Here is a 26,148-nt window from a genome sequence, read left to right as displayed (position 1 = left end):
GTTTGGATCTGGGCTCAGCTGTACTCTGATCGCTCTCCTGATACTCCACCTCTTGTCTACATTGGATACAGAGACAAGCTGATAACACATGTATCACACATGCCTTAAATATTATCATTGTATTAATGCATTTGGAGACCAGTCAGCTTAGGAAATCACTGACAGTTCAGTGTTTGCACATGACAACGAGATGTGAAATTAGTCATTGTTCAGCCAGATGATTGTGTCTTGTTATACGTGGTCCATAATTAGTTTTCTTATGTATAAGGTGCATTTTATTGTTTATGATACTTTTATTTAGAACGGAGCTTTCTGCCGAGGATGGCCGGGGCAGTGAAATTGAAGTTGAAATGGAAGCCGTTACGTCCCTCCCTCTGGTGCTTTCACAACTGCACGCTGTGCATCTTAAGAAGAAAACAACCGTAACTCAGTTTTCCCACAACTAATATAAAAGGTGTTATATTGGTAGAAATGTCAAGAAACCGTTTCTCAGGAGAGATCTCCACTACTAAAGAGTCATTTTTTGAGGAATTAAAAAGTTGAACAACCGCTACACAGTTAAATCTCTCAGCATACTTGCTGCAGAAATAAAAAAATGAAAAATCACCAGCTTGCATGATCAAACGTTTTGTTGTTTATGTGAAAAAAGTGCCGGATGGGTTTCAAGCTGCACAGACTTACGGGCCAAACTGGCGAATTCTTCATTATGCTACATGGCCATCTGTAAGTGGTCTGAAGTGTCGCATTATAGATTGTTTTGGCCATCGAGTGCTCAGTTCTCCTCTAAATGAATACGTCCTCACAAGTGTGCCTTCACTTACACTGCTGCTACAGTGAAGGCCTTCAGCTTAAACCATAGCTTAGTCTCTGTGGGGGGATACACAATGTCAAACGAAACAAAACACACCTAAACGTCTAAGTCAATCTGGTCAATTCTATATTATTCTCTATTTACACTTCAAGCCATTGTTATCTATAGAAATTCTTTATATAAATATATAATATAGATATATTTGTATTTACATCTGTTTTCAAAAAAAAAGGTCAGTAGTGCTGTGCAGTCTATCCTATCAGAGTTAAATACACGTAAACAAACACGTGTGGAGGTCAGTACAGGTGACATAGAAATGCTTACAGTGCACCTGCAACTGTGATGAAGCGACAGCTCGTCCCACCCAAAACAAAAACAATCAGAGCGGTTGACCTGTACTTACAGGAATTACAAATACTCAACTTCACCACAGAGCTCTCGTGGTTCTCTCTTAGTCTTTTTGTCTCTGTAAGACCGTCTCTCCGTCATCAGCGGTGTTCCCATAGCGACAGCAGTAGAAGCAGCAGGGTCGCCAGGGTCAGAGGTTCACTGGATGACGTGCGGGCTGAGCCTCGAACAACCACCTAACAGAGAACGTGCAATGATGTTATATGACAAGAATAACAAGAGGAGTAGGGGAAGGAGAGGCTGGATGTGAAAGGAGGGACAGCCATGACCTACCTGTGGAGGTGAGAGGTGGTGAGGAGGGACGGGCCGAGGAGGAGGAGGAGGAGGAGCCATGTCCTTTGTTACTGGACTACGACCGCTGGACGTATCACCTGTCTGGTCACCTGAACAGATGCAGTGAAAGACAAAGTACATAACAGAATGAGTACACAAGTACTGTCCTCTCAGATGAGTTTACGCAGTACTTCATTAATCTAGTTTTACAAGCAATCAGCCCATTTGATTGAAAAGATCATTTAAATGAAACCAAAGAAGTTTAGGGCTTTGCAATCATTTGGTAGAATCTAGTTTATCTAGTATCAAGTCAAGATTTGTGGAAGTAATGCCTGGTTCTGTTTTTAGTCTCATGATTGCACAAAATCTTGCATTATTTATGGCTGTTTTTGTTGTTGTTTAAAGCTGAAAGATTTATGAATTTCAACCCACCGATCCGCAGCTTTGAACAAATACTGTTACCTTACACACATAAAAACACACACACACACACACAGATGTGTGAAATGTTGCTTCATTTAATGGGCATACAGCCGGACTTCACCAGCTGCTTTGACGCTTTCATATGCATGTATGTAGGTGTGTGTGTGTGTGTGTGTGTGTGTGTGTGTGTGTCTGTGTGTGTCTGTGTGTGTTGGCAGTACTCCAGCATCTCGTGGGAGGAACTCAGGTAAATGAGGGGATTAGGACAAGAGGGAGTCAGACTGTGCTGGCGGCTAAATGCACACACACACACACATATCACCCAGATACATTCTCATACTCACCTGCTCTGTCCTGGCACAGACACACACAGAGACACACACACACACACACCTGCTTGGGCAGAAATCTGATTCTGTCTCTTACAATACACATTGTCCTGCAGTACAATAGACAAAGAGCCTCTTTCAGTCGCTGAGGAATGAGGTGAGTTGTTAATGTTCACACACTCACACAAATATTATATCTCATAATAATACAGACATGAAGAAGGCAGGAAAACACCCTTATAAACACACACACACACACACACACACACACACACACACACACAGCGTTAGAAATTCAAACCACGGACATAGACACTCTTCTGGAAAGACAAAAATCTGTTTCAAAGACGCATGATATATTTTAGTTTTTGAGTGTCTGTGGTGATGATTCAGATGATTTACTCACAGCAGAATGTTTACCAATTAGGAATCTGTCCTTTCTTGTGTGCTCTCTTGACAGATAGATGCATGGAGCAATATGGGACTCTCGGATCCTGGCTGTGCAAATATTTGTGTGTGTGTGTGTGTGTGTGTGTGTGTGTGTGTGTGTGTGTGTGTGTGTGAACTGTTTTGTGTGCATCTGCTTCCACCAGTACTGGAAACCTTTGTGTCGCATTTGGTTTGAACTTTTTATAGAAACAGAACAGCACAGCATTATTCTTGCTGTTACAATTGCTGCACAATATCTGCTACTGCTGTCATCACACCTCTCAAGAAATTGGAATTATGTAAAAAACATCTTTTGCTCTTAAAGGGGCTTAGATGAACACATTTAAAGTTGTTTTATTTGTTCCAGAATTAGTTCAATAGGAACATCAAACAATGCTTAACATTTTCATTAATAGTTTGCACTGAAGAGCATTAGCAAGGTGAGTGAGTTACTCTCATATTTGAAGGTAAATTAGGCTGCAAAATTGTGGTTTGAGAGGATTAAATGCAAAATGATACTAAAACTTGTGATAAAAAAAGATGTTTGAGGCAAAACGCACATTTAAGCCAACTGCTGTTGAAGAATGAAGATCCAGGTCTGTGTCATATGCATGACAGCAGACAAAAGTAAATACAGAGGTAGAAGGTGAATAACTAATTATACTAAATATACTACTTTACACCACTACATTTGTCTGACAGCTATATTTACCTTGTACATTAAGATTTTACATACATAACTTAATTTCTACTTAAACATACAAAAAGGCTTTAATAGATTTAACTATCAGTATATAAAGTACAATTTATATTAGCTCCCCCTAAACCAACCACAGTAAAACATTACACATTAAAGCATTAGTAATAATGATTAAACAATGAAATGATCAATACAAATAGTAGTAGGGCAGCAATTAATGTGCACATTTTCTTACCAGCTAAGAAATGAATTGTTTAGTCAATACATATAAAAAAAGTGTCAAAAAACGTCCAAACGCAGCAAATACATTTTGCTTAATACGTGATGTATTGACTGTCAAAGCACAACGGTACGATAAGGTTCAATGTCTTAAATCATTGCACCCAAATTTTCAAAGGCTGCTTTGCATGTGCATATGCATGTCCATCTGTGTGTGTGTGTGTGTGTGTGTTTGTTCTGAAAGCAGGTGGCAGAGCACAGTCTCCTCCTACATGCCCTTCAGCATGTTTGTCTCTTAGCAACAATCAGAACATGTCACATGTTGGAGATTGCCAACAAATATGTCCACAGACACACACACACCACACACACACCCACACACAAACACACACACACAGCCAGAGATGAGTGATGAACAATCTCACTGGTCATATACTCATGGGGTAGTTTAACCTTTACTAGAATGAGTAATGTGTGTGTGTGTGTGTGCGCGTGTGTGTGTGGGTGATAATAAGAATGCAGGAGTGACATTTGGAGCATCAGGAAGTTGCAGTGGTAGATTGCAGACCCCAGGTCAGTGCAATTGCAGATCAGCCAAAAGTTTCAGCCTCCTTCATTGACATCCAGCATGTGAGCGGCTTACACCTCGATTCATGCACAGTTTGCATCCTCAGAGGAGCTGAACTGACAGTTTACAAGGAAGGCCAACCATGTATTGCAATGGCTGAAGAGGAGAGCGACAGTGATACATCATCCTCTCCAGTCCAAGCAAATAAATGTGTCCTGTCCACCATTGACTTGTAATTTAGATACTTTTCAGATATAATAACATAAAAAGGGAATTGGATTCAAGCGAGGCATTCGCCCAGGGATGACAGTAAGGGCTGAAAGCAGGTGGAGCAGAGCCGTAAATCAGAGCTGTGGTGACCCAGTGGAAACAGACTGGCCTCTCTCGCTCTCCCTCTCTCTCCCTCCCCCTCTCCCTCTCTCCAACATGCACATACACAGGTTTCTAGGACTTGGTGAAGATGTTCTTTTGCTGAAAAAAACATGTCTTGTAGAAAATACCTCTGGTGAATAAAAAAAAACATGCATTAAAACAGCATGTAAGGCATTGAATTCAGTCACAAAACCTGTCTTTTATTAAAACTATTATAGCAGGGATGTCCTTTCTTTTAATAATAATATATTGTTCGCAAGGATTAAATGTGTACCTGCTGAGAAACTATTTTATTGTAACTTTGATTTGGATGAATAAATGCACGTTCATCTGTGTCAAATATGAAAGAAGCAGCATTTCTTTATTTCTTTGGTAAACAATAGACACATTATAGCAATCTAATGCTGGTGTATTTGAAACAATCATTCATTTATCATTTGTGTTTCATTTGATTTGATGATTTGATGATTAATAGAAGAAAAACATTAATCTTCCAAATGATTATCAGCCAACATCACCATCCTGTGGTGCTTTAATCCATTATAATGTTCAGACATTAGCATCCCTGCCTCACCTTTAACAAATGTCCCAAAACATTCCAGAGAAGAAACCTCAGCATTACTGTGTTCAATTCCTTTCATTTCATGCATTCCTACAGTCAGCCGTCTGAAATGAAACCCGGCTGAATACGGTGAGTGTGCTGCATGTGTGTGTGTGTGTGTGTGTGAGAGACCATAAACACTGTGTGCCAAAGACGCATGTTAGTTATGCTTTTATCAGAATGATCTGTGTGTAAAGCAGAACTGAATCAATGCATTTTAATGTGTTAAACAAAGAAGAGGAGCATTCACACTGTCTTGTCTTGCTTCAGAAGGTAACCTCAGGTAGTTCAGGTATTTGTGTCTATGTTTGTCCATGTGTTAGAGAAATTAAAGGTTGTCAGGGACGCAGGATGAGTTGAAAAGTGAACTGACAGCAAAGGTGAATATGTGTGTGTGAGTGTGTGTGAGTATGTGCATTAATGATCGTGTTTGATGTCAGATGCCTGTGGCGTATTGTACAGAACTGTCAATTAAGACCCCAATTATGGCCAATCTTGCTGCTCCTCAATTTGTATGTATTCAACAGACATTCTCTCTCTCTCTCTCTCTCTCTCTCTCTCTTACACACACACACACGCACACACACACACACTATGCAGGGTGACCTTGAAAACCGTCTGGATAGCTGGTGTGTGTAGGTGTGTAAATGTATCCCCAGCATTTCCAGCTGAATCAGTAATGAGCATTTCATTACTTCAGCCTCAGATCCCCAGGGAGGAAACACACACACACACACACACCATCACACACACACACACACACACACACACACACACACACACACACACACACACACACACACACACACACACACACACACACACACACACACACACACACACACACACACACACACACACACACACACACACACACACAGCATGGTAAAAGGTAACTGTGGATTATACCCTCAGGAAGTACTTATCAGAATCAAATTATATAATGATAGCAAAATAAAAAAGCTGAGAGGGAAAGAAAGACGATGAAAGGAAAGACAGAAATAACAGTATGTGATGTGAACATCATAGTAAATCCACAGTGGAAATATATCCAAATACCAATGACAAGTGGCTGAGCACACAGCGAGCCTTCCAACAAACTGTACTGTAACTCCTAATATTCTCCACTTCTGTCATCTTGTTATTTATGGACTTAAAGAAAGAGTATTATGGTATTGGCCTCCTAGTCATCTTAATCATAAAGAAGGGAATTCATCAAATGTGTCCCTGGTGGGTAATTTGGTTAAAATAATGTTTTAAGCATTTTAGTCAGCTTATACTTTATTATACTGAATGATAGTGATGCTTCTTATCTCTTTTAGCAGCTCCAAGGCTGCGCACAAAATAACATATTTTAAAGGGATTACTCTGAGATGTTCAATCAGTCTGAAATGTACATCAAATAAATGTGGGGTTTTACTTTGAAAGGCTCTTTGGTTTTTCCTTCCAACTGGTTGTCCAGAAAGGCAATGTGTTTCCACTATACTCTAAATCTTCATTTAAACAAGAGGCTGCAGCCATGCTGACATATGGTGAGAGGCTTTTAACCTCATGGTGGCGCTAGAGGAAAAGTCAGGGGATCAGCGAAGTTATTAGGGTACATCTTCGGGGAACCATGAATGTCATGAATGTAGGAAGTCTCATGGCAATCCATCTGACAGTTGTTGAAATATTTCAGTCTGGACCAAAGTGGTGGACCAACCGACTGACCGACCTTGCCATCCCTCGAACCCACGCTGCTTGCATGGCTAGTTGCTTTGGATTGATAGAAAAAACAGGCATGTGTTGATGCATTATTTATGAAGAAAGATCAATCAATACACAGTTGCTCACCTGAAATATGAATGCACTGTTTTTACACCCTAAAGAAAATGTTATGAATGTTACAAAAATAATGAAAGGCCGGTCAGATAATCGACATTGGATCTCCGTCCTCTGCTCCTTTCTTCCAAAATGAATTGTGCGGTGTCTAAAATGTAACATCCATGTTGAGGGCTAGTGCTTGTTTTCATAAAACAGTTAACGGTCTGACTTGCAGAGAAGCATCTTCCCAAGGTCATACTCGCTGAGGTTAAACAAAGCCTCCAGTGGAATCATAAAACCTTTGGAGGAAACACGTAGGGGGAAAAATGAGCTGAAGATTGAACGCAGCGAGGGACTGTGATTGGAGGTAGATGAAAGGATGAAGACGGCAGAGGGATTGGTTGAAGGTTGCACATCAACACAAGCCAATGGGGCTGTTGTGTGCTGTTGTGTGCGGCGTGTGAATGCTCATTTGAATACATGAGCAGTGAAGCTGGAGGCTCAGCCAGAGAAGGCGAGACAAAGCAAGGGCTTCTTTCAAAAGGTCAAGTGCGGGGATAACAGCATCACTGCGGAGAGGAGGACTAATAAACAGATGATATCTCAACAAACTCAGTCAAGTGTAGAGACAAGCAGGGAGTCAGACAGAAACACAGGCAGGCAGGAAACAGGTTGATAGACAGGCATTCAGAGAGAGAACAGGAGATGAATATATACGAATATAGTGATTTGCGTGATAGAAGTTACGTGCATGTTGACATCGTGAGTGCAGAGAGTCAACCGTGCACGTAGCTATTCAGCAGATAATCTCTGATGTGCAGCATTTCATATGAAGTTCAATACTTTTATCTCTTTCGGGGTGAGTTGAACAAAAGAAAGAGCCTTAAGTCTCTTTGAACGAGAGAGACAATGAGAGCAAAGTGAATGTGTAATTCTTTAATGAGCCGCATCTCCTGCCCCGAGGATCATTGTAACTCTACTGCTACTTATTAGCCATCGCCACATGCTGAATACTCTCACGCACACACACACACCTACACACACACACACACCTACACACACACACACACACACACACACACACACACACACACACACACACACACACACACACACACACACACACAGAGTATGTGAGCTCTATCATTGTGAGTTCCCTTTCTCCTGGCACCCACTGTTACCCCCTATCGTCCCGTTGCGTATCTGCTCCTCCCTATCTCCTTCTTCTCCCACCCTTGAATTCTCTTTGTGTGTGTGTCTTTATGTGAGTGTGTGTGCAGTGTGTGTGTGTGTGTGTGTGTATGTGTGTGTGTGTACCAGCTCTACTCATATACCCCTAGATGTGAAGTTTGGGCAACAAAAGTAAAACTAATCCGAAGAACCGATCGTAGATATTTAATTTAAATGCCATTGATTTGCCAAATGCATTTTGGTGGAATTGTAATTGCTGCCTTGATTACTTCATTGGCAATGTTTTTTACCATCCAGGAAACCTCTCACCTCCCAAAACAGAGATATATTTCTGTAATTGTGTTATTGCTAAGAAATCCATAAAAAAGACCAAAACCAACAATGTGTTAGTCCGTCTCTCACATTCTGACTTCCATAATCTGTCAGCTCCAAGCCCTTTTGTTACTGACATGGACACATCGACAGTCAATCACATGTTTTTTCGATTTTTACTGGCTAAAGACTCTGTGAATCAACACCAGGCTACTACTGCATTCCTGAGACTCTGACCAAAGAGGTGTCATTTTCTAAAATGTACCAATCATAGGCTGACAAATCCTCTCATACACACAGTCAAACTGCAGTCAGACTGCAGAATGGATCCATGGTTTACAGCCTTAGAGATGATTCTGGCTCTCAAAATGATGCCAAACTGCTGTATTTGGATAGATTGAACACTATTCAATCTATGCTTTTTTTTCAGGCGAACCTGAAACTTTTCAATTTGAGCTGTGTCTTCATCTTCATTCACTCTTAACCAGTATATATACACTGATATTTACACATCTGAACAAATCTCACAAGTGTTACCATTATTATAACATCACAATTATTAAAATAGACCTTGTCGTTACAGAATTACAGTCTTTTTGGTATGGGTATGCAATTTTCGAGCAGGTCTAAAAACAGGGCAAGGTATTAAAGAGTGCCCATGTTCATAATTATAAAAAGGAACATGCCATAGCAGTGTATCTCACTGATGTGATTAAAATAGTTATTGGTTAACAATGGCGGTCGAAGGCACAGAGGAATAAATAGGATCAAATCATTGTCTCAATTGGATTTGTTGACAATAGGCAGAATATCTCCACACACATTCTACATTTCTGACCTGAAAAAGTGTACACGTCCAGCCATGTGCTTCAAAAGCAGGCCTGACCTTTTCGCTGTGTAAGTAAGACCCTTACCACCATGCTTTAGTTTCCAGGAGCAGATATTCTAATGGTGAACATTTCGCTGCGGACATGTTGCTAACAGCTGACAGATTTGTTCGATGTATAGTAAACAGACAGCATTACATTTCCTACTACATGTATTTACTAATGCATATCCTTCATTCGTATATAAGTAAGAACCAGACTGGCTCTATTGACTAAATGTGAGAATGAAGCATTATAGGATGAAAACGCTTCAGTCTGGATTTCCAGAGTAAAGCTGCTGTATCGGTGGGATACTGATTGCATTCATAGCATATTTTACACCCTCATGTTCTCCAGTGCATGCATGTAAAAAGAAAGCACTTTCATTTTATTGCACTGATCAAACCGATCCAAAGGCTCGCTCTGGGAACTTTTACAGTCACGGGTGCAGATTCGCAGGCTCGCCAGGCCTTTTATTGTTCTTTCTGGCTCCCTTTAGACAGATGCTTACGAATGCAGATCAAACCGTCCTCAGGCAGAGGGGCAACATGGAAAACACTGGCCTTTCCCTTTAAGATGAAATGGCTTCTAAAGGCTTAGTGAGTGTGGCCCCAGGGAAGTGGGGGAGAGGCCAGAGGAGCAAGGCAGAGACGATGAAGGCAAGATACTTGGAGGAGGCAAGACAATAAATAGAAAATGGTTCAGCAATGTACAGTATCCAGTTGTCTGTCCATTATTTAGGGCAGGATTATGATAAGAACCCAATACTGACAGCATTTTAACTGCAAATTAAACTACGCTTAACCAGATCCCAAGGCCTTGTTACACAAAGGAGGAAAAGAGGTTACAGAAAGCACAATGCAAAAACACAATAGCCTACGTTGCTTGGCCAAGAGAGATGGCATACAATCTGCCACACCTCTCTTCCTCTATCTCTCCATCTCTCTCGCTCTCTCTCTCTCTCTCTCTCTCTCTTCCTTCATTGTCATGAAATAAGGACCCATGGGAGGACAGACCACCTGGTCACCATGGTTACAGGGATTGAGTGCCCCATGCGAGTACACGTTCACATTCTCTTACATACATACGCACACAAAACATCCTGCACTTGGTAAAGATACAAAGAGCTCCTGAATATATAAATATATATAGAATGAATCTGTGAGATGTAAAGCCTTGGACGGGATTTGCTTTCCAGACTTTACTGACACTAGTGGTTGTAATGTGACTCATGGACAACTGGAGGTTTTATTATCCACCGCCACATTCCAGTTTAAAGCACAGCAATTGTAATGACGCAGAATTTCATTTGTTACAGAGAAGAGAAGAGAAGCTGTGATTACATTTACATTATTGACATTATAGGACCTGTGTATGTCTGGGGAGACAGAGAGATGGGAGAAGGGCCAGTTGAAGAAGGGATTGTGCTGGTTTGAAAAAAGAAAATCAATCAGTTTAATCTCTGAATTCAAGGGGAGGGGAGGATGACAAATGACTAAACGATGAAAGAGGAATAGTAAAAAGGAGAAGAAAAAAAAATAACCTCTGTAACATTCACCTTGTAGTTTGCCAGGTGTTTATGTGTTTAGTCAACGTGAACCCTTTTTAAAGCAACCTTTAACCCATGTGTCTATAGGCATGTATCTTCTTCTATTCGCATAAAATATGCTCGTTTGCATGTACATCATCTTCAGTATAACATTGATTTTCAAACAAGTAACTACAACGTAAGAGAGACAATTATAGTACCGGCTTTTCTGGCTGGACTTCACTGCCTCTTTTTAAAATGGCACAAATAGCTCTTAACTTAAGCTCTCTGCTTTTAACTGCTCATATGTTCATACGTCTGTCTTTTTCTTTGCTCTTGATCTGTGAACAATGTTTACCAAGTAATTCTCCCTCTCTGGGCCGACATCAACTTGTAAATGGACTTGAATTAAACAATATTAGGCTGTGTACTGTCTCAGCATGGCTAACATAATGTATCACTGTTGTGTCCCACATAAATGAAGCACAGGCTTGGCAATGAAGCGTTGAGTTTTGAGGTTTGATTTCAGCTCTTGGCTGATATCGCCTGGCACCCCACCTCCACTTTTCTTGTTCTCTCTTCAGTATTCAACAAAGCCCAAATGTCATGAGAATTAATTATAGGACTGGGATGATATTTTCATCTTTGTTCATATCTGCACTCCAGGGATAGAGAGAGAACTTAAGCTCAATCATGTGTGTGTGTGAAAGAAAACAGCGGCTCGATATTGAGAAAGACATTACAAGTCAAGAAGCAGCACCCGACTGGATCCGCTTCAGTCAGTCAGACAGAGAACTGGGCCATCCATAAAACATAGTGGATTACACACAAAGACATTGCAGTAACAGATGTACCGCCTGCGTACAAACAAACACACTTAAATCTGACATGTGAAGCACATGGCGAGCACACAGGGACAAACAAGAGGCCATAAACATTCATTTGTGTACATCCACAGACCCGCAAACACTCTTTTTCACGCAAACAGAATTCCTTTTTTTTCTTCTTTTCTCTTCCTCGGCTGTGAAATAATAAGCTCCACATTTCATCAATTCAGACCTAGAGACATGTCTTGTAGGCAGAATTTTAAAGAGAGAGTCAGAGTGTGGACAGGCTGATTTAGTGGCAGATCTATCCAAAATAAAATCAGAGCGGCCTGCATTTATTCATTTATACATTAACTCAGAACTATTGATTTAATACAGTATAGGCATAAGAAGTAGAAGTAATTCAAAAAGTAAATGAATCCGTGATTTGTGTGTTCTGGTTGATGCTGCATCACTCTTTCAGCTTCAGCGCGCGTGAGGCTTATATATATGCATAGAGATGCCGACGAGCGGGTATACATGCATAAAATCCCCTTTTGTCACTCTTTATTGTGATTCTTTCTGCAGACATTCATTGTGGCTTCAGAGACACGATCCCCACTCGCCGCCACCAGCTCTGTAAATCATAACCCGCAATTTTCTCTGTAAATAGCCAATGTACCAGTTTCAGGCCCAGCGGGAGTTTCCACCGATCTGACACATTAGGGTTAGTAAAGGTATGACAAATGTCCCAACAAATGCATTACTTTTACAGCCGTTAGATAAGGGGGAGATGCAGTATAAGACAACACACATTTAAGGTGGCATACATGTTTGATCATTCATCTCATCCACAACTACTATTTTAACAATGTTTCAAAAATAATCGAGGGAAATCTTGGGTAGGAATTAAGTGCGTAAACTAAACTATCAATTATTATCGCCTGTCATTTGCATTGACATTTTGTGGATTACAATTCTCTAAATTACTTTCACCAAAGCTTTACAGCACAATATCTTAAATACAGTTTTGTACTTATTTTTAAAGTCTTATTTTGGACACTAGTAAATCGCTTAACTTTGGATACTTATATTGAGATTAGTTTCCTCAATCGACCACCGCTACAGCAAATCCCTTAACTTCAAGAGCAATCTTATTCACTACAAACCAACAGCTGGGGCTCCCAAACTATTTTACACTAAAGATCTCTTTTATAATATAATCACAAGGTTTTTAATGGACTGTCCGACGAGGGGGTGCGGGGCGGAAACTAATTGATTGAATAATTGTGAGGCACATTTAGGACATTTAAGGATATTCTGTGTTGGGCCTTTAATCTCTGGGACTTGCTCCAAAGAAACTCTCAAGCTCTCTCAAGTTTTTTTGTTGTTGTTCAGTAGTTGAAACAGTAACAGTTGAAAAACCCTATTTGAGTTCTGCACATCCCTGAAATTGAGACTTCTTAAAAAACTAGAAAACTATCTCAACACTACTCAAAACCCAACCCTAAGCTGTATTTTGTTACAATGTATCTATCTCATGGCCATAGGGCCGTGCTCCAGCTTTCTTCTACCACTGTCTCTTGTGTCTCTAAGTCCCTTGTGTTTCCAGCTCTTCCCTGTCTGCCTCTCTCTGTCGGTCTGTGTTGGTGTGGCTCCTCCACTCACTCTTTGGCTCCTGGCTCCCTGATTGCTGCCAATCTGATTCACCTGTTTCACGCTGCACACTTGCAACTCATCTCATCAACGCTGCAGTTTCAGAGACAGTTCAGAGAGAAGATTGCCCACTGAGAGTGAGGCCCAATCCCAATGTCCCCCCTAAAGCCTCAAACCCTGAACCCTCAAGGACTTACTGACGTCACCTGGTAAGTGGTTGAGTGTGAGAGACTGTGAGGGCTTGAAATGGTGTAAATACGAATGGGACAGCCCTTTGCTACAACATATCAAAAATGTAACATTTTGGGTATTTATTTTATACTTTGTACTTCCTAATTTAAAAGCCTTCCTCACAAGATGAGAGGTAATTTCATATCATCTATTTACTCGTTTTTGTCAAAACAGCTTCAATGACATTTTTATGTTCCATCTTTAACCCTTAAAGTTTCTGAGTAAATTTAATATGATAGGCTGAACACACGTGTGCCGTCCTCTTTGTTTACCTTTTTTTTACGTCTTCATTGCAATGAATTGTAGGTAATTCCCTTGGGCAAAGTCTGTATCTAATGCCGACTTACGGAAAGGGTTCATCAAGGCCTCAAATGTCTGCCAGAGAGCCCTCAAACACTCAATGATTTGACAGTGGGACAGACCTAAACACTCACGGACTTTGCAGGAGCGCGCCTCAAAGTCCGTGAGTGTGTGAGGGTGGAGATTGGGATTGGGCCTCAGTTTCCTTTATCTGTGTCCTGTAGGTTTCGTCACTGCCCCGCCCCTTTAGGAGACTAGCAACAGTCCTGAGTCTGTTAACTCCAATAGGAGAAGCGAACGCGAACACAGATTGTGACAGATTCTTTTGCTCCATTTCCACCAAAGTAAATATTTTTCACAAGTTGCATATCTTCCAAACGTTCTGACACTAAAACTTTATTTTTAGGTTTACAAATCAGGATTGCTTGAAACCTTTCTGTCAAAGCAACACACTCTACTGAGATCTGGCAACTGACATTCACGAATGCCCTGACTAACACATTTTTTGTAATGCTAAATATGGCTGTTAGCTGTGTAAATATCTAATGTTATTAAAAGGAAATGTAAATACATTATGCAAATGTCATTTCAATCTGCTTTGATCCACCCACACAATGTCCACAACGCTTCCACGAGATGGGGAGATATGGGGGAAGAGGCAAATATGCTATGACCACGCCCGCTTAGGAGACAGGAAATGAATACCATACAACACCATTGGCGGTGCTTGTAATGCACCACCTTTGTTATATGTGTTTCATATCATATTCAATCTTGATTTACTTAGCTGCAGTGTTAGTTCACTAACGCTTCAATTGCGCATCAAGTTTATTTCTCGTGTGTCTATTCTTTTTGCTTCTCTGTGCCCCAAGATCACTTCCTGCTCACCTGCTGCTTCGCGAGGCTCTCATCCCTCTCTCTCTCTCTCTCTCTCTCTCTCTCTCTCTCTCTCTCTCTCTCTCTCTCTCTCTCTCTCTCTCTCTCTCTCTCTCTCTCTCTCTCTCTCTCTCTCTCTCTCTCTCTCTCTCTCTCTCTCTCTCTCTCTCTCTCTGCCTCTTTTCACCATCCACCTGCTCCCCTCTGCCTCCATCCATCCTCATCCTCTGCAACCAGTCAATGAACCTTCCTCATCACTTCCTCATCTATTCACCTCTTGTCAGCGTCCTGCATCTGGGTCGACCTCACTACACCGTACCAATATAATCTTTATTTTATCAGGTCAACTCGTTGACATCAATACTCAGTTTTGCAAGAGAGACTGAGTAAGCTACAGGAGATAAAAAGCAATCATGACTAGCTGAATTTGTTAAATATAAAGATAAAAAGATTTTTAGTCTGATGTCTGGTTGTTTCTTCTTGCCTGGTAGCAAATGCCCCACGGCATTGGTACCAGTCCACGGCCCAGATGTTGGGAACGAAACACTGTCTGGATTTTAACAAGCTACACTGGTGCTTTGTGTCGCTGTACAGAAACAGACTCTTGACTCCAGTAATGATGAGGACAGTGCAAGGATAATTACTGTGACAGTGATCTTTGACCCTTTCACATCCTGCCCCCCGGGGAGAGAGACCCCACCACGCAATGACATCACCAGAGTGTTGTGTTCACGTGGGTGACACGACCTCTGATCATGGGTAACACTGTGGTGATGCTGCAGAAGAGTGATCCCTGGTTTACACTGATACCATTGGCCTGGGTCATCACAGAAAGTCCAGGCACAAACCACTTGGGTGTCATGGAAAGTTCCGTCACCATAAAGGTTACGGGGCTCTTCTCCTATGTTGACCGCTTAATCAACGTATGTGTTTTTCCAGCTAAAGATAGACATGGACAGTAAAGCTTTCCATGGAGTGAAGAGCCGGGTGTAGGGTGAGCAGCCTTTGAAGACTGTTTGTCCTTCAGACCTCTGGTTGGTGATGACATTGATATTGTCACAGTCACGGCCGTAACTCTGGGGTTTATTTCTCTGTGTTTCCCCATGTCTTTCTTTCTCCCTGTCTGTTCCATCTTTTGTCTGTTTCCCTGTGTATGTGTGTGTGTGTGTGTGTGTGTGTGTGTGTGTGTCCAGAGTAATTCTGTTTCCCTGTGTGTGTGTGTGTGTGTGTGTGTGTGTGTGTGTGTGTGTGTGTGTGTCCAGAGTAATTCTGTTTCCCTGTGTTCCAGAAACCGGTTCTCTGCCTCCCTGCATTCAACAGCCACACCAGCCTGCCCCGCCACCTCCCCTGCCATTCTGCTAGCTATGCCAATCCACCGCTCTATGCCATCTTTCCTTCATCTTCGCTCTCCGCCATTCCCCAAACCCAACCTCATTCCCCCCTTCGCCCCCTTAGTTGCAATAAATTCCCTCAATCATTTCACCGTGCATCTGAGTCTGCTTTTGCTGAAACGTGACAGATATTTAACAAAACACTGGATTTGTTTGTCTAGTTGGAAGGATGGTTGCTTTAGTATGTAAAATACTTGGTCTAAACCATCTGCTGAATGTGATTATGGTACTTTAAACCTACTCTCTGAATTACTTTTTACTACAAGTGACGGGGGTCAGACATGAAATCTAAACACATACATTCACTCTGTGGGATGCCAAGGCCTGTAGGGGTCCCTAGAGCTCCCTGTGACACCCATGTATTATGTATAAGCATGAGCCCGGTGAATAAGTCAATAGATAATTACAGTTTATTTTTTTTCTATTTCTGTTTTTGGGATGACCTGATTGTTGGCGCATCCTTTTTTTCCGGCCGAAGTGGAAATAAACTGCTGAGACCAGCAGAAAGAGAGATGAAAAAAGAGAGAGAGAGGGAGGGCAGTTGATCCATCTTTCAGTACTCTCCCTCCCTCTGGGCATTTCCCTGCTGGCACAAGATGTGTGGAGACTGCAGCATTTTGAAACCTCCACCATGTGTGTGTGTGTGTGTGTGTGTGTGTATACAGTATATGCTGATGTGTTATGTATGATCAATTCAGTGTGCATCAATTCATGTGTTCATATGTGTAGGTGGGTATTTGCTAATATTTGCTGTTCTTTTTTTTGCATGTTTGTATATGTGTGCGTGTGTGTGTATATATGACTCACCATTCTCCACACCAGATGCTTCACAGCCATCTTCATCATCGCAGTCGTCGCCGCTGCCTCTCTCTGTCTGTGCACTTCCTCCCTCCTCTTCCTCCACCTTTCCTCTGGTTTTGCTCGCCCAGCCGAGGTCCACTAACAGCTCCTAAATACAACACACAAACACACACAGTCATGTCTTTTGGGGGCATTACACATTGCCTTAAATTCATCAACAGACTACAATACATCCAAAACTCAGCTGCCCGTCTGCTCTCCCGCACTAGAGATCAAATCACCCCACTCATTTAAAACCTCCACTGGCTCCCCGTACAGCAAAGGATACAGTTCAAGATTCTTCTCATCACATACAAAGCCATTCACAACCTTGCCATTTCATACCTTAAGGACCTCCTGCATCGACACGCTCCCAACCTCAGATCCGCCGACGCCAACCTCCTCACCCCCCCTACTCTGTCTAAGCATCGGACCTGGAGGGGACAGGTCCTCCATTGCTGCCCCCCCCCCCCCCCTCTGGAACTCTCTCCCCCAACATCTCAGACATTCTTCATCACTCGCCACATTTAAAACTGCGCTGTTTAAATCTGCTTTCAACCTGTGATGCTAGTTATGTACGTTTTTGCTTTGTTTCTATAATGTCATCTATCTGCCTTGTTTATATTGTTATTGCTTTTATTGTTTCTGTTTTTACTATGTAAAGTGCCTTTGAGCACCTTTTAAAGCGCAATACAAAATAAATCTATTATTATTAATAATAATATTATTATTATTATGATACTAGAGCAGAGATAAACGATAAAATATATATATATTTTTTTTCTGTTATATTTTTGCTAAAAGCACTAAATGCCCACATAAACCCTTTTGTACAAACACCAAGTAACAACAAATATACAAAACGCACACACAAGTCAGAGAGCAGACTAAAGGGTAATTGAGGTCATGCTGTCTCTGCGTGAATCCATTTTCTCTACTGCTCAGTTAAGTAACAGCGTGGATGCTGTGGCATGTTACATAATTATGATGCCGAATGGTAACCTCTCCTAAAGTTCAATTGATGAGGGATTTAAAAAGAAAAACATCCACTCAGTACTAAAATCAAATATTTAGGTTTAGAATTTTTTTTAACTCATAAAGGACGACACAAAGTTTTTGTCTCAGTAAGAAACTATAAAACAACAAAATGGGGGTTAGCAGGTTTTCACATACAAGAACATATATAATGGGTTCACAGTATGAAAAATGTGTATTGTAGAGAGTCAAGGTGGGTAATAAATAAATTCCAGCTGAGGGCAGAGATAAGGCAAGCAGCCACCAGCTTTACAAAGGAAAAAGATATTTGATACTGACATTTCATTCTATTTTATTTTAGATAACATTTCTACAGAGCAAAGCTACATGATGCCTCCACGATTGTAACATCTATCACAATGATTTGAGTTATAGCTCACACTGGAAGATGTCTGGCAAATGAAATACTTCGAAGGCCAAACTGAGAGTCAACTGTTTTGAGTTTTATAATTACAATTGTTTTTTAGAACTACATTGTCATGCAGGGTAAGAGTAATTACAGCCATGCCTCCACGCCTAAGTTGCTTGTTGTTTGATAACCAAATCCATTCTACGGTCCAATATCTAAACACTGGCTTAACTCTGCCCGGCAAATATAATCCCATAACACAATAACTATGGTATAAGCTGTTGCTACATATTGTGTGGCATAATGTGATGCGCACACACTGAATGAGTATGCAAACAGTATATATTTTTTCTGAAAATGTGCAGCTGTAGACCTAATTATACTGCACTTTCCATGAATGTATTTAGCTGGGACAAGAGGAAACAATGTTTAATGGACTAAAATATGTCATTCAAACAGACAAGACTTCATGTGTTCATATTTTGAATAAATAACCAAAAAGTGCCTGCTATAGTGCTAATTTTTAACAGTTTTTAAATAGCAATTGTTGATACAGACCATCTATGTTTTAGAATAAGTTTTCAAGTTGAATACATAAGGAGGGACATCTGGCCTCCACTCTACAGCAAGTGTGGCGCAGCCCATAGAAACAAGGTGAACCAAGGTTATTATATGACAGCATGTCCAAGGGGACATTGAGACCGACTCTCTGCAGTGATTCAGCATCATGTCATCGGACCTCAAATGAGGACTGAGGGAGGACAAAAACACATTACAGCAATGTTTCCACCACGGCGGTCTTTTCCTGGTCATGTGCAAAGGCTAGAGGCACTGAAACTCTCCAATAAAACCAATAAACCTACAAGTCAAATAATTCAAGGGTGACAGCTCCAGAGTGGTCGACAGGAGAAGAACTCAGTTAGGGCTCAGGTGAGGTCAAAATAAATACAAAAAACAAACTAATAATAGAATGGCTATACTTCTCATTCCAACACTTGAATGGTAAGGTACAAATATTTGGTCAAAATATTTGTTAAAGTTAATGAGTGGTGGGCAGTACTTCATCAGCCAACACCCTTAATGATGTAGTTTGTTGTTCGGAAAACAGAAACATAATGCACAACTAGTTGTATGTGCACAGGTCCAGCTGTTGCACAAAATAATATTTGCAGCCAATTAGAATGAACCATATAAAACACTAGCCACTGCTGCTTTATGCTGGTCACTAGGCCACCATATCACCAGGTAAAATAGGAACACTGAGTCCCTGCACGGTAGCTACTCTTCTTCAGTGACTTCCAGGAAATGACTGTGATCAGATGTTTATTGGCCCTTGTAAAACCACAACTTGTCATTGTTACACTTTTACATAACGTGTTAATTAGTGACCTTTAAAGGTGCAGGTTGGCAGTTTTTGTTACCTTTGGACATAGCAATAGCTGATTTCAGTGCTAATTGCTAAACTAAGCTCATTGGCTGCCAGTTGTAGCTTCATTCATTATTTTAACACACAAATATTAGAATGGTATCCATCTTCTCATCTAACCTCTAACAAGAAATCAAATATGCATATTTCCTAAACTGGCAACTCCTTTAAACAAAGAAAGGTCTGTGATGAAACAGGGACTCTGGAGTCCTGAATGAAGTTAAGGAGTCCCAAACCGCCTACTTTCTGTATTCTGCTGTCACCTATTCTGGTGACACCACTGCCTTTTTCAGGGCAGCTGACCTCACAAGGCTGACAAGGCTCATCCTGGTTAGCTGAACATGTACATGTTTATTTATGTTTATGTTTATTTTATTTGATATGGACATCACAGTAGCATTAGAATTGTAACATACATTTATGCACAAAGCCCAGATGCACTGTGTTAAGTGTTTGTAGCAAAATGCTAATTTACAACACCTGTCCACAGGAGGCTTTTTTTCTTTTTAAAAAGAAGTTTAAAATGGAAATAAAAAAGTTAAAATAGAAAATAGTAACAGAGAAAAAAATCTTAATTGCAAGGACATGAAACTGGCTACACTAATAGAAACCCATTAGAGGGCAAACCCACTGATGCACCGATCTAACAACATACAGTAGTACCTCATTAGGACTGAAAAATAAGAAGAGACGGAGGGAAAGACAGACAGAAGGACATACCTCCAAAACAGTGCTGATGAAATAATAACAATATTTGTCTTATTCCATATGGTGTTCCTCCTCTAATCCGAGATGTGCGAGTGTGTAAATGGCACACATGACAGGCATGAACCGTTATTATTAAATGGTGTGCATTAATGTGTGTGCCTCAGATAAATGGCCTCCCCCACAGAAAAAGCACGGGGGCAGCTAGCATGAAAGAAGCACAGCCTAGGTCCTGGATTTCCAACGGTGATTTTAAACTATAGTGTGTATCGTACTTACACACTGGGTTTGTCTGTTTATCAAAAATACTGCACACACCCTTTGGAACTTAAAATAGTTTTCAATGCAGATGAGCTGTGTTGCTATGTCTGACTTGTATCTTCATGCTGTGGCCTGATACCATTACCAGCATCAATTCAGCGGGCATGCATTACAAGTCCAACAACATTGATCTTACTTTTCCTGTCGTCATAGTGTTTGAGTGTGTGCATGTTCACAGATGCTTCAAAGGTCTTTAAAGACAGAATAACTGGACATGTGAGGCTTACGTAGAATTAATGGGCCAGAGAAAGCAAATCTCACACATAAGTGATTGCACGGTGTATGTGGGTGTGGTGGTGGGGGGGGGGGGGGGGGGGGGGGGGGTTGCTGACTTGGCATTTGCTCCATGTAAATGCAACATGATTAATGGACTCACCAACAAAATTAGACGGAGCACAGAAAGAGCTTCAACAGCAAAAAGAAAAAAATAATATACCATAGCATGTCCCATACATAGACATATGAAAGAGATCACAGTCCCATGATCTTGCCATGAATGTTCAAAAACCAAACAACACTACAACAGAATTGATCAGATTTTCTTGGCAAACTACAATCTCCACTCTCGAACTTACAATAATGCGCTCAGATGCTCAGCGTTGAAAGAACTTGCTGCTACATCAAAAAACATGTCATTGGAATCACTTATTCAGTTAAAGCACACAGACTGAAATGTCATCATCAATTTCATGGGTATGGCTAAAAATAATTTACTTTAAAGGATAAATCTGGTGATATTCTGTATTTCAGTTAGCATAGCTAACAAATCCCATGAAAATAATAAAACTAAGAATAAATTGATCCTGCTGTCAGTGTATCCAAAGCTTGAAATAGCTTAGTTAATTTGACTATATATACATTCTTATTATTCTTATTTTATAATAAAACCTGAAAAATGAAAAGTATGTATTCATGACACGCAAGTGCTACAGGCTGGCTGAGAATGTTGGAAAGACTCAAGATATTTTGGTCTTATCATGGAATTTGTTCATTTGTCAATAAGTACAAAATACAACCAGCCTCATCCTTTAATGGCTGACATACGATATGTTTTGCTGTTGATTTCTTCGCTCGTTTGTTTGGTCTTTCTCTCTGTTTACTTGTCTGCCTTTCGGTTTGTCTGTCTGTCCAACTGTCTCGAAAGGGCCCAAAAAAAACAGCCCCATGGTCCTTTGAGCAAATAATGAATCATCATGGATAACCTTGATGTATCATTTCATGGAATGATATTCATATGATTTTATGAATCATTCATGCCAATCATATCCCCATATTACCATGCTGTTCAGAGCTTTGAAAGTGCTGCATAAATCAAGTTTAATTGTTGAATTAATTAATTTATTATTGCATGTTATTATCTGCATCTGTTCTGTGCTGACATTTAAGTTTATTATATTGAGCAGCGGTTCACACATGAGGTGATAATGAATGATTGAGAGGCAGATGAGGACGAGGACACATTACACACACACACACACACACAACTCAGACCCCTGCCGTTTTCTTCAGCAGCTGTGTATCACACCTACATCACACTTTAGAGAAACACCAAGAGGCCGAACTTAATATTTCACTATAATAATAACAAGGATCAAACTAACAATAGCATCATTATTTAAGAATGGATCTGAATGAATCAGTTCATTAAGGGCAGGTAGACACATTTGTGCAGAATGCTAACCACCGTCATACGTCATGGTGTCAAGGTGACTACAGAAGATATTAGTGCTCTATGGAAGAGTGATGAAATCACCCACAAACCCTCTTTCTTATTCTGACTTTATCTCCATCCACACCAACACAATTAGGTTCTCCAAAATACAGTTTTTACAAGACAGGCTACTGCAGAGTCTGCACAGTGTGATAAATGAATACCCAACGCAAAGATAAGTCACAGCTTACATCATTGTGGGACGGTTAAAGACGAAGAGAAAGAGACACTGACACTGAGACATCGTGTGGGCCATGGCTAGGAAACTCAATATATCAATGGCCATGTCAGATATGGACATGCTGCAATGCTTATAAGATTATGAGGTATGTCACATGTTAGGTAAGTTCCTGCTGATGCGAAGTTGACATTTTGGCCTGATGATGAGAAAGAAAGAAAGCTCATGTATCTGAAATGGAAAATGCCTCTGGGGGGGAAATTTCATCACCGTCTAACCAATAGATTGTGTGTGTGTGTGTATAAAAAGACATATTTCCCGGGTGTTGCTAAAGGTCAGAGGGTCCCCAAATACAATGGGAGTCATCCTCTGGGAAACTATTCATGGACAGGATTTAAATAAGTAGATACGGAAATATATTCAAAGATCATGAGGTCACCAACAATCAAAATCATCATCTGAGGACCAACAATGTACGAATCAATGTTATATTCAAGACGGCTTGCTCTGGATCAAAGTGTTGATGAAAAATAGATTAGCCAATCAATATTGCAATTTGCAGGCCTTACCATTAGCATTGCTTTTTGCTAAATATTACCTGTAAACATAAACTGGCTAAACTGTAATTGAAATGAAATAATGCCAGGGTTTGTTGAACACATTCACCTCACCCATGTTTCTTATTTGAAGTGTGTGTACCTGTGTTAGCTGCTCCAGCCTCTGTTTCGCCCCCTTCAGGACAGGATCTGTATTACGGACGGTCAACTCTGGGTTCTCCTTCTGTGCTTTAAAACTGCTGCCAACCACACGACCTGCATAACTACAGAAAGAGAGAACAGGAGAGAGACACAAAGTACTTTCTGTCCTAGCTCTGTGTGTATGTGTGTGTGTGGGTGTGTGTGTTGCTCTCTTGCCCCACTTTCACCACAGCCGCTATAGTAGTGTGTTCAGTCAGGGCGTAGTGATTCACTTCATGTGCACGGGCACGAACACACACACACACACACACACACATATTGAAATATTTTTCCTGGCAAATGAAACAAAGAAACACAGACTTGTATTCAAGCAGAGGAGTCACTTGAGACATTCAGCTATGGTGACATGAGTTCATCTTCTGGCAGACTGATCTTAATCTTAATCGACTTTTATTAAGAACAGGTTGTAAAAGAATCATCCGACTCCATGAATTAAATGTGTCTGTCGTTTAAAAAATTAATAACATTTGACTGCCCATGCTTCTTGACTTTAATTGAGCACAATGTCAAAGGCAGTATTCTTCTGAAACAATGTGGTATTTACACTTTAATATATTTATTTTAAACTTAGTGATGGATATGAATGGTTGTAAATTGAATCGGATCTTTGTTACTGGACTCTCAGCAACCTCGATACAATGTGTCAATTTTGCTTCCATGATCGTTTACCTCCCTGGTTGCTCTAACAGGTATGTGAGATCTTTTATTCTGTAAAATATGGGCTTTGTAAACAAAATGTAATTTGGCCTGTTACTAGCTGTGAATGGGTGAGGGATGTCCCCTGGTTTCTGACTTCTTTGTCACTGGACAGATATTGTTTGGCAGATACTATATGTGCATGGAAGAACTTCATAATCAGCTCAGTATGACAAATTGGGTAGAGTGGCCTGGATGTGGCAAATTAACAACATCACTGAGTTTGATCCCACATATTTATTTCTGTAGTGGGCTTTAAGTAAGGATCACGTCATTTTGTCTGGGTGGGGGGTCTCAGTGGGGGGATCAAATGGCAGATGACGTGAGAAAAAAAGAGAAGAAGAAGAAACAACAGTTCATGAGTCATATTTTTTCCAAGTCCCCAAGTTCTAAACCAGCTTCGCTAGCGAATACAATCAGCCACCAACTCAGTAACCGCCGAGTCCACACCCTCGAAAACACAAACACACTCTATGTGTGGCTATGGCAACAAGGGACAAGGGTCGTGGGAACCAGCGAGCAGACGCATGGTGGATGTCAACCGAATATAAAAAAAAAACTACTTCACTAATGCCAAGAGATGATTAGGTGGTGAAGACCCCAGCCTCTGGAGCCATGCTAACCCCTGCTGGTCTGGAATCAGATCCCACCAGAAACTTAAGTCCGATGCACAAAGTCTCTAATTAACACACAGATTTTTCCTGACAAAAGGGTCATATTCTGGTTAAAGTCTTACTTAAGTCAAAGTGTTCATGTCCTGAGGCCTGACTCACAAAGCAAGTCTTTGTGTTTTGGCTTCAATGAGCCTGACATTGGCAATCCGTTATAACTGGTCTCACATAATTGCCTATGAGCTGTCTCTGTGAGAATTATTTTCCAATCCAGCTTTGAGCAAGTTCACATTAAATATGCAGCCAATCGCTTACAACATCAACAGATCAAGAGCTGCATGTTTAATTCAAGAGAGGGTGAGACCACGGATCCTCATGGGAAAACCAGGTCATTAGAGAGGCACAAATAATATGATGGATTGAGAAAGAGCGATAATGAATAAAATCAACAGAGACGGAACTAAATAAAATAAATTAAACATGATACGGCTGATACTTTCAACATATTCAGCGATCCAGAGTGAGTATGGGGAAAAAAATAATTACTTACAGCTTTGCTCTTATGTTTCATGATGAGATGCATTATTACAGTTATGCTGTTTCTGCTGCAATGCAGAGAAGACTGCAGGAGAAAAACTGCATTGTAAATGATTAAACCCAATAGGTACAGGAAAAGAGCAATTGATGAAGGTCTGTGTGAATGTGACACTGTGTACATAAATTAAAGGGAAACTATTCATATGCAAATTGTGTTTACATTTTTAAAGATGGATTTCAGGTTGATATAGAGTTCAGTGTCAGATATGCAATTGTAGACAGGTCTGTGTGTGCTTGTATTATTAATTCTACACTTACTGTATTTACATGCTTTTATTTAATTTGTGATGCAACCCACCGTGGGAAGATCCACCATACGGGCAAAATATTGCACTTGAGATTTTCTATTTGCCTCATATTCTGAAGTGCTCAACAAGTGTGCAATAAGCAACACTGGACCGACCCACTGGTGGAAATCCTATGAAAGAATCTGATATCTGACAATCGTCGTATTTCGTATTGCTACAGTGTCCCTCTAATTACCTATTTCGTCCTGCCATGGTTTCATTATGACCGAAAATATTTTTACACTTTTCAGCGCTTTTCCTTCGCAGCGGTGCTCAGCAACCTTCTCTAGTGCGGCTCGGAAAGTGAAATTGGCTCGCGGCTCCGGCCGTGACAGCTTTACCCCACAGCACAGCTCACCCGGCTATACTATTGAATAATACATCATAGCTTATCAGTATATCTTGTATTAGGTATCTGAATATGTAACTAGGCCTAATATTGTCAAATAAATCTAGTGAAGTTATAAGTACAATATTTCCCTCTGAGATGGAGTGGAGTAAAGGTATAAAGTAGCATGAAATGTAAAGTAGGTTAAAAGTA

General features: G+C 40.7%; 1 protein-coding gene across 1 annotated transcript in view; it reads right to left on the bottom strand.

Moving 5' to 3' along the window:
- Positions 1 to 419: 419 nt before the first annotated feature.
- Positions 420 to 26,148, bottom strand: part of LOC306695322 (glypican-5-like) — a gene marked incomplete at its 5' end in the record, with an annotated part of 44,281 nt that continues 18,552 nt past the window's right edge. Inside the window, 4 exons of the mRNA XM_079158545.1 lie at positions 420 to 1,395; positions 1,493 to 1,602; positions 16,901 to 17,042; positions 23,358 to 23,478. Coding sequence (XP_079014671.1) covers positions 1,300 to 1,395; positions 1,493 to 1,602; positions 16,901 to 17,042; positions 23,358 to 23,478 — 469 coding nt within the window. The 3' untranslated portion in view covers positions 420 to 1,299. The remainder of the gene's footprint in view (positions 1,396 to 1,492; positions 1,603 to 16,900; positions 17,043 to 23,357; positions 23,479 to 26,148) is intronic.

Source organism: Pholis gunnellus, assembly GCF_910591455.1.
Source record: "Pholis gunnellus genome assembly, chromosome: 4".
In the NCBI taxonomy this organism is placed as follows: domain Eukaryota; kingdom Metazoa; phylum Chordata; class Actinopteri; order Perciformes; family Pholidae; genus Pholis; species Pholis gunnellus.
The sequence above is the reverse complement of the archived record's forward strand: the minus strand, read 5'-3'. Positions and strand labels throughout refer to the sequence as shown.